Source organism: Carlito syrichta, unplaced genomic scaffold (genome assembly GCF_000164805.1).
Source record: "Carlito syrichta isolate Samal-C Ts95f unplaced genomic scaffold, Tarsius_syrichta-2.0.1 Scaffold120465, whole genome shotgun sequence".
Classification (NCBI taxonomy): domain Eukaryota; kingdom Metazoa; phylum Chordata; class Mammalia; order Primates; family Tarsiidae; genus Carlito; species Carlito syrichta.
In genome coordinates this window covers 226,224-236,015 of record NW_007064561.1, presented here as the reverse complement: position 1 = coordinate 236,015, position 9,792 = coordinate 226,224, and the positions used below count along the sequence as shown (strand labels likewise).

The window sequence follows — 9,792 nt, the reverse complement described above, 5'->3', positions numbered from 1 at the left end:
GCAGCCTCAACCTGCTGGGCTCCAGCGATCCTTCCACCTCAGCCTTCCAAGTAGCCGGAAGTACAGGCATGTGCTACTACGCCCAGCTGATTTTTTGATTTATTGTAGAGATGAGATCTGGCTGCCCAGGCGGGTCTCGAACCCGCGGGCTCAGGCAATCCACTCACCTCAGCCTCCCAAAAGCATGGGATTACAGGCTGAGCCACCGAGCCCGGCAAGACCTCATTTCTAATAAATAAGTAAATAAATAGCTGGGCATGGTGGTGCATGCCTATAGTCCCAGCCACTCTGGAAGCTGAAGCAGGACGATCACTGGAGCCCAAGAGGAAGAAGCTGCAGTGAGCTATGATCATGCTACTGCACTCCAACCTGGGCAACAGAGAAGATTCTGTCTCTTAAAAAAAAAAAAAAGACTGGGTACAATGGCTCATGCCTGTAATCCCAGAACTTTGGGTGGTGGAGGCAAGAGGATTGCTTAAGTCCAGGGGTTCAAGACCAGCCTGGGCAACTTGGTGAGATCTCATCTCTACAGTAAATAAATAGATAGATAAATAAATAAATAAATAGCCAGGCTTGGTGTTGTGCACCTGTAATCCCAGCTACTCAAGAGGCTGAGGTGGAAGAATCCCCTGAACCCAGCAGGTGGAGGCTGCAGTGAGCCATGATGTTGCCACTGCAGTCCAGCCTGGGTGACAGAGTGAGACTCCTACTCAAAAATAAAATAAAATAAAATAAAATAAAAATATATATATATAAAATCTTGAAGACTGAGATTTTGGTGCCTGATGTGTGTACTTCAATTGCCCACTTGAGTTCCAGCCCTGATCAACATAGTAGGTTAACTTAATAGATAGTGTATTCGGTGGGTATTTATGTGCTAGAAAAAAAGTAGACCAGATAATGGTGACTGCGAGTGCTGCAAGGAGGCAGGGTGAGACTTCAGATCTGGTGGAGTGAAGAGTGGTTAAGACAGGCCTCTGTGAGGAAGTGACAACTGAACAAAGACTTGAAGGAAGAGGAGGGAGCCATGCAGGGATTCAGAGAGAGAGCATGCCAAGCAGAGAGATTCTAAATAGGCCTGGATAAACAATAGGGATTAGGGCTGGGACTAGGGTGAGGACTAGAGGTGTTTTGAAGATGAATACGGGGTAGGTGGCTCACACCTGTAATCCCAGCAGTCATGGGAGGCCAAGGCTGGAAAATCACTTGAGACCAGGCGGTCGAGACCAACCAGGGTAACATAGCAAAACCCCATCTCTATTAAAAAAAAAAAAAAATAGGCCAGGCGCAGTGGCTCACACCTATAATCCCAGCGCTTTCGGAGGCCGAGATGAGAGGATTGTCTGAGCCCATGGATTTGAGACCAGCCTGGGCAACTTGGCGAGACCTCATCTCTACAGTAAATCAAAAAATCAGCCAGGCATGGTAGTACATGCGTGTAGTTCCAGCTACTTGGAAGGCTGAAGCAGAAGGATTACCTGAGCCCAGCAGTCGAGGCTGCAGTGACCGTGAGTGTTCCACTGCACTCCAGTCTGAGCCACAGTGAGACTCCAACACACACACACACACACACACACACACACAAATTAGGCCGGGTGCAGTGGCTCACACATGTAATCCCATCATTTTGGGAGGCCGAGGCAGGAGGGTCGCTTGAGTCCAGGAGTTTGAGACCAGCCAGGGCAACATAGCAAGATCCTATTTCTATTTTTTAAAAAATTAGAGCCGGGCTCGGTGGCTCAGCCTGTAATCCCGCACTTTGGGAGGCTGAGGTGAGTGGACTGCCTGAGCCCATGGGTTCAAGACCCACCTGGGCAACTTGGCGAGACCTCATCTCTACAATAAATAAAAAATTAGCCGGGTGTGGTAGCACACGCCTGTAGTACTTGGAAGGCTGAGGCAGAAGGATCGCCGGAGCCCAGCAGGTCAAGGCTGCGGTGGCCCGGAGCGGCCACTGCACTCCACTCTGGGCGACGGAGTGAGACTCCAACTCAAAAAAAAAAAAAAAATTAGAGCCAGGTGCAGTGGCTCATGCCTGTAATCCCAACACTTTGGGAGGTGAAGGCGAGAGGATTGCCTGAGCTCAGGGGTTCAAGACCAGCCTGGGCAAATGGCGAGGCATCATCTCTACATTAAATCAAAAAATTTGCCAGGCATGGTGACGCACACCTGGGGTTCTAGCTACTTGGAGGCCTGAAGCAGAAGGATTGCCTGACCGCAGCAGGTCAAGGCTCTGGTGGCTGTGAGTGTGCCACTGCACTCCAGCCTGGGTGACAGAGACTCTGACTCAAAAAAAGAAAAAATAGGCCAGACTCAGAGGCTCACACATGTAATCCCAGCACTTTGGGAGGTCTAGGCAGGAGGATCGCTTGAGCCTAGGAGTTTGAGACCATCCTGGGCAACATAGCAAGACCCTGTCTCTAAAAAATAAAAATAAATTAAGAACAAAGTAACTGTGTTTGCTATAACCATTATTATTTATAGTCATCATTGTCGTCATCATTATTTTTACTGTGTGGCCTGGGTCTCAATCTTCTTACCTGTAAAATGGGACGGTAGCAGCAGTGTGTATCCTACTGGGCTGGGCGAGGGGCCTGGCCAAGACAGGGTGGCTGCGAGCCACCTCCTTCCTCCCCGTATCCCTCACCTCAGGCCTATGAGCGCTCTGAAAGCTTGGAGGTGGCCTTTGTCACTCAGCTGGTGAAGAAGTTACTTATCATCATCTCACGCCCTGCAAGGCTTCTGGAGTGCCTGGTAAGGGGGCTGGGCACGGTGGGGGTGCTAGCAGGGTGCCCCTTCAGAGCCACAGGGTGCCTGCTCTCGCCTGGCCTCAGGAATTCAACCCGGAGGAGTTCTACCACCTGCTGGAGGCGGCCGAGGGACATGCCAAGGAGGGTCACCTGGTCAAGACGGACATCCCCCGCTACATTATCCGCCAGCTGGGCCTCACCCGTGACCCCTTTCCAGGTGCTGGCTGGTGGGCGCAGAGGGACCAGGGGTGAGCAGGCCTGGACCCCAGCCCGTACTCACTGTCAGTCCCTCTCTAGACGTGGTGCACCTGGAAGAACAACAAGACAGTGGTGGCTCTAACACCCCCGAGCAGGATGACCTCTCTGAGGTATGGCTGGGTGGCCCAGCAGTCAGCGCTGTGGTTCATGGGTGGGTAGGCCTGGGCCTTAGGTTATGTGGATCTCGTGGTTCCGTCTTCTGAGCCTCAGTTTCACTATCTGTAAAATGGGATTATGGATAATAATAGCTCCTGACTGGGCATGGTGGCTCACGCATATAATCCCATCACTTTGGGAGGCCAAAGTGGGATGATCACTTGAGCCCAGGAGCTTGAGACCAACCTGGGCAACATAGCGAGACCTTGTCTCTACAAAAAACAGTTTTTAGTTAGCTGGATGTGGTGGTACATGCCTGTGGTCCCAGCTGCTTGGGAGACTGAGGCAGAAGGATCGCCTGAGCCCAGGAGGTCGAGGCTACGGTAAGCTGTGATTGTGCCACTGCACTTCAGCCTGGGCGACAGAGTGAGACCTTGACTCAAAATAAATGAATAAATAGATAAATAATAATAGCTCTTCTTTGGTGGCCTTTTTTCTTGTCATGGTAAAATATACGTAACATAAAATTTAATGTATCATTTTAGCCATTTTAAAATGAGTAATTCAGTAGCATTTAGTACATGTATAAGGTTGTACAATATTGTATCTATTTTTTTTAGATTGGAAAATATAATTTACTTAGAAAGTAAATTAGAAAGAGAGAGAGAGAGAGGAGATTTACCTCTCAAAGATAGGAGAGGGAGACCAAAGCTTAACTAACCTGGTAGCCACCATAGATCAAAGAGCACATGGCCACACCAGAGTTTAGTAAAGCAATGATCCATTATATCTATTTTGTTCCAGAACTTTTTTTAAAATTGGAGTCTCATTCTGTTGCCCAGGCTTGAGTGCAGTGGAACGCTCATGGCCACCACAGCCTTGACCTGCTGGACTCATGTGATCTTTCTGCTTTAGCCTTCCAAGTAGCTGGAGCTACAGGCATACGCCACCACGCCTGGCTAATTTTTTTATTTATTGTAAAAACAAGATCTCGCCAAGTTGCCCAGGCTGGTCTCAAACCCCTGGGCTCAGGCAATTGCCTCAGTCTCCCAAAGTGCTGGGATTACAGGCATGAGCCACCACACTCAGCGGATCACACTTTCTTTATCCTTTCCTCCATTGGTGGACGTCCGTTGGGTTGTCCATTCTTTGTCTATTGTGAATATGCTGCTATAAACATTTGTGTACATATATTTGTTCAAGTAACTGTTTTCAGTTCTTTGGGATATACACCTAGGAGTGGAATTTCTGGACATATAGTAACTCTATGTTTAGCTTATTAAGAATTCCTGCATGAGACCAGGCACAGTGGCTCATGCTTACAATCCCAGCACTCTGGAGGCAGAGGCGGCAGGATTGCTTGAGCCCAGGAGTTTGAAACCAACCTGGGCAAAGAAGTGAAACTTTGTCTCTACAAAAAATTAGCCAGGCATGTAATCCCAGCTACTCAGGAGACAGGTGGAAGGATCACCTGAGCCCTGGAAGTCTAAGCTGCGGTGAGCCATGATCATGCCACTGCACTCCAGCCTGGGTGACAGAGTGAGACTCTGACTTAAAAAAAAAAAAATGTGCATGAGCTTTTGAGTGAGTTGATTGGCTTCATGTGTTAATGATGGCTCAGCATGGGGAAAATTGCCAACTATTCCACCCCCAGGCCAGCCACAGCCTTTGGCTGATGTTCCAGATGTCTAGTGAAGATGTCTACTCTAATGGTCACATGGGTTTTCTCTGAACTGCCTCATGTTTTTTAAAAAGTTTGAAACAAAATATGGCTGTAGGCCAGGCACGGTGGTTTACACCTATAATCCCTGCACTTTGGGAGGCCGAGGTGTGAGGATTGCCTGAGCCCGCAGATTCAAGGCCAGCTTGGACAACTTGGCAGGACCTCATCTCTACAATAAATCAAAAAGTTAGCTGGGCATGGTGGCGCATGCCTGTAGTTCCAGCTACTTGGAAAGTTGAGGCAGAAGGATCGTCTGAGCCCAGCAGGTTGAGGCTGTGGTGGCCAGGAGCATGCCACTGCCCTCCAGCCTGGGTGACAAAGTGAGACTCCCACTCAGAAAAAAAAAAATATGACTGTGCACCATGGCTCACGTCTGTAATCCCAGCAGTTTTGGAGTCTAAGGCGGGAGAATTGCTTGACTCAGGAGTTCGAAACCAGTCTGGGCAACATAGTGAAACACTGTCTCTACAAAAAAAAAAAAACCAAAAATTAGCCAGGCATGTTGCTCACCTATAGTCCCAGCTACTCGGGAGTCTGAAGCGGGAGGTTTGCTTGAGTCCAGGAGTTTGAGGCTGCGGTGAGCTGTGATTGCACGAGTGCACTCCAGTCTGGGTGACAGAGTGAGACCTTGACTCAGAAAAAAAAAGAGAAAAAAAGGAATCTCACTATACATGCCATTTGTTTAATTTCTTGAATAGGTAATGGAATGACATCACTCAAAAGTCTAGAACTATAAAAAGGTATTTATCTCTAATTGTTGTTTGTAGGATTCTACATTATTCTATTCAGTCAAACTTGTTTTTTTTTTTTTTAAGTTTTAAAACAAAGTTTACTAGAGAAAGAAGAGAGAAAAGAAAGGGAGACATGCCAGAGCTGGCATGGGTGAAGAAACTGCCAATCAAGCTTGTTAATTGAGTGATTCAAATCTTCCATCTCCCTATTCATTTTTTTTTTTTGGCCTGATTAGTCTAAGCATTTCTGAGAGATATGTGTGAAGTCCTTGTTTTAAGCGATTTCTTCTTGTAATCCTGACAGCTTTTGTGCTGGATATTTTAGGCTACATTCTTAGGAGCATGCAAGTTCAATAATTTTATATATCATAGCTCCTTTTGTATAATATACATATTATAGATTAATGCATCTCTTTGTGTATAATAAAAATAAAAGTAATTTTCAAGAAATAAATTTTCAAGTGAAAAATCTCTCTCCCAACTTTGTCCCCTATTGCCCTATATCCCCAAATTATAATTACATAGTTTCATTTTGCCACATTTTTAAAAGACAGAAACATACAGTAAATATTATTTGTTGATCTTTCCTACTTACTGAAATACTTTGGAGAGCCTTCTGGATCAGCATACAGAGAGAATCCTTATTGTCTTTAACAGTGGTATAATATAATACGCTTTTCATGCCTTTATTTAATCAATTTCCTATGGATGAACATAAGGATTGTTTCCAGTCTTACAGTGAGCAAGAGAGTACTATTGGCTGGGCACAGTGGCTCACACCTGTAATCTCAGCACTTTGGGAGGCTGAGGCAGGAGGATTACTTGAGCTCAGGAGTTCAAGACCAGCCTGGGCATCATAGTGAGACCTTGTCTCTATCAAAAAATTCAAAAATTAAGTCTGGGCATGGTGGCTCATGTTTGTAATCCCAGCACTTTGGGAGGTGGAGGCAAGAGGATTGTGTGAGTGCAGGGGTTCGAGACCAGCCTGGGAAACTTGGCAAGATCTTGTCTCTACAATAAATTAAAAAATTAGCTGGGCGTGGTAACATGTGCCTGTAGTTCCAGCTACTTGGAAGGCTGAGGCAGAAGGATTGCCTGAGCTCAGCAGGTCAAGGTTGTGGTGGCCATGATTGTGTCACTGCACTCTGGCCTGGATGAGACTCCAAAAACAACAAAAAAAACTAGATAGTGTGCACCTGTAGTCCTAGCTACTCTGGAGGCTGAGGCAGAAGAATTGACTGAGGCCAGGAGGTGAGGCTGCAGAGGACCATGATTGTGCTTGTCACTGCACTCCAACCTGGGCAACAGAGTGAGACCTAGACTCATAAAAATAAAAATAAAAATAAAAGATAGTACATATGTCATTTTTCATATATGCAAGCATAACTGCCATATAAATCCAAAAATGAAATTGCTGGGTCAAAGGGAACATGCATATGTAATTCTGATCTATACCAAAGTACCTTTTGTGGGGATTGTACTAATTTACACTCCTACCTGCAAGGTGCATAAGTGCCTGTTCTCCTACATCTTTGCCCACAGAGTGTTTCAACCTTTTAGGGATTTTTTTGGCCCATCTGGTAGGTTCAAAAAAAGTATCTTGTGGTGGTTGTAATTTGCTTTGTTGTCATTATAAGTGAGATTGAGAATCTTTTTCTATGCTTAAGCACTCTAACTCAGCCGGGCTCGGTGGCTCAGCCCGTAATCCCACGCCTTGGGAGGCTGAGGTGAGTGGATTGCCTGAGCCCGCGGGTTCGAGACCCGCCTGGGCAGAGAGACCTCATCTCTACAATAAATAAAAAAATCAGCCGGGCATGGTAGTGCATGCCTGTAATTCTGACCACTTGGAAGGCTGAGGAGGGAGGATTGCCAGAGCCCAGCAGGTTGAGGCTGCGGTGGCCAGGAGCGGCCACTGCACTCCAGTCTGGGCAACAGAGTGAGACTCCAACTCAAAAAAAAAAAAAAGAACTCTAACTCTAGTTCACATACCTCACTCACTTTTTTCTCTTCATTTGTTAGGCTTTTGTTATTGGTTTCTAGGTACTCTTTATATATTTATACATTAGGATGGCTATTTTGTAGGTTTTCTGCTGTCTTTCCTAATGAAAGTAGTCAGGAATATGGCTTCAGAATCAGTCTTGGGTTCAAGTCCTTATTTTGTTTTCCCCTCACTGTGGCACTTGGATAAAGGACTCACTCACCCTCTGTGCGCCTCAGTTTCCCCATGTGTAAAATAAAATAACCACAGTCCCACTCTCGTGATGATGATGATGACAGTGGTCTCCCTCTTCCCCCTAAAGGGTCGCAGCAGCAGCTCCAAGGCCAAAAAGCCACCCGGGGAGAATGACTTTGATACCATCAAGCTCATAAGCAATGGTGCCTACGGGTGAGCCACCCGGGGCTCTGGCGGGGGGAGGGTGGCGGAGGCCGGGTGTCTCGGAGGTGACGGCCGGTCCTCGCTCTCTCCCCCTGCAGTGCTGTCTACCTGGTGCGGCACCGCGACACGCGGCAGCGCTTCGCCATGAAGAAGATCAACAAGCAGAACTTGATCCTGCGCAACCAGATCCAGCAGGCCTTCGTGGAGCGCGACATCCTCACCTTCGCGGAGAACCCCTTCGTGGTTGGCATGTTCTGCTCCTTCGAGACTCGGCGCCATCTCTGCATGGTCATGGAATATGTGGAAGGTGTGATCGCCCACAGGGCTGCAGGGAAGACGGGGAGATGCACACTGGTCGGGGCTGCTGGGTGGCCTGCCTGAGCCACAGTCACCATGTTGTTAACCTGTCTGTGTTTATCTACCTGTATATTCATGCAGGCATTGATCTGCCCATCCATTTTGCCTGTGTGTTTATCCAAACATCTATTGGTTTATCTGCTTTTCATTTCATTCAATATAGATACATCCATCCAACCATCCATTATGCGTTCACCCATCTATCCATCCTTTCCTCCTTCCATCCCTCCATGTATCCATCCATCCACACAACCATCCACCCATTCTTCCTTCCATCCTTCCATCAAACCAACCATCCATGCATCCATCCATCCATCTACCCATCCATCCTTCCTTCCTTGCATTCATTTTGTTTTGTTTTGTTTTGTTTTGAGTCAGAGTCTCACTCTGTCACCCAGTGCAGTGGCACGCACATAGCCACTGCAGCCTTGACCTGCTGAGCTCAGGCGATCCTCCTGCCTCAGCCTTCCAAGTAGCTGGAACTACAGGTGTGCACCGCCACGCCTGGCTAATTTTTTTGTTTATTGTAGGGACAAGATCTCGTCAGGTTGCCTGGGCTGGTTTCAACCCCTGGACTCTGACAATCCTCTACCCTCAGCCTCCCTAAGTGCTGGGATTACAGGCATGAGCCACCATGCCCGGCTCATTCATTTGTTAATCCATCTTTTTTTCCATCCATATAACTATGCACTTGTTTATTAATCCATTTATCCATATCTTCATCATTCATTTGTCTATGTAATTGTCTATCTGTCTATCCGTATATCTGTTTACCCATTTTTCAAATGAATAGATTTCATTTTTTTAGAGGAATTTTTGGTTTACAGAAAAATGGATTAGAAAGTACATCATCATGCCTAGAATCCCAGCATTTTGGAAGGCCGGGGCAGGAGGATTGCTTGAGCCCAGGAGTTCAAGACCAGCCTGAGCAACAAAGCAAGACCTCATCTCTGGAAAAAGTTAAAAAAATTAACAGCCTGCTGGCATGTGTCTGTAGTCCCAACTACTTGGGAGGCTGAGATGGAAGGATTGCCAGAGCCCACAAAATTGAGGCTGCAGTGAGCTGTGATTGTGCCACCACACTTCAGCCTGAGTGGGAATCTAACTCAAAAAAAAAAGAAAGTATGCACATTTCCCACATATTCCCTCTCCCCTTCCTCCCAGTTTCTCCTATTATTCACATCTTGTATTAGTGTGGTAAATTTATTACAATTGCTAAACCAATATTGATACATCATTACTAACTAAAGGCCATAGGTAGGGTTCAACTCTTTGTATTGTATATCCATTTTTCATTCATCCTTCTTTCTTTCTTTTTCTTCTTTTTTTTTTTTGAGTTGGAGTCTCACTCTGTTGCCCAGACCGGAGTGCAGCGGCCGCTCCCGGCCACCGCAGCCTCGACCTGCTGGGCTCCGGCAATCCTTCCGCCTCAGCCTTCCGAGTAGCCGGAATTACAGGCGCACACTACCACGCCCAGCTGATTTTTTGATTTATTGTAAA

The 9,792-nt window shown here is 46.8% G+C and overlaps 1 protein-coding gene across 1 annotated transcript in view; it reads left to right on the top strand.

The window, feature by feature from the left end:
* MAST1 (microtubule associated serine/threonine kinase 1) overlaps nucleotides 1–9,792 on the top strand; it is a 36,844-nt gene that overhangs the window by 14,945 nt on the left and 12,107 nt on the right. The window contains exons 8-12 of the mRNA XM_021707545.1: nucleotides 2,653–2,754; nucleotides 2,835–2,967; nucleotides 3,048–3,118; nucleotides 7,859–7,944; nucleotides 8,034–8,242. Coding sequence (XP_021563220.1) covers nucleotides 2,653–2,754; nucleotides 2,835–2,967; nucleotides 3,048–3,118; nucleotides 7,859–7,944; nucleotides 8,034–8,242 — 601 coding nt within the window. The remainder of the gene's footprint in view (nucleotides 1–2,652; nucleotides 2,755–2,834; nucleotides 2,968–3,047; nucleotides 3,119–7,858; nucleotides 7,945–8,033; nucleotides 8,243–9,792) is intronic.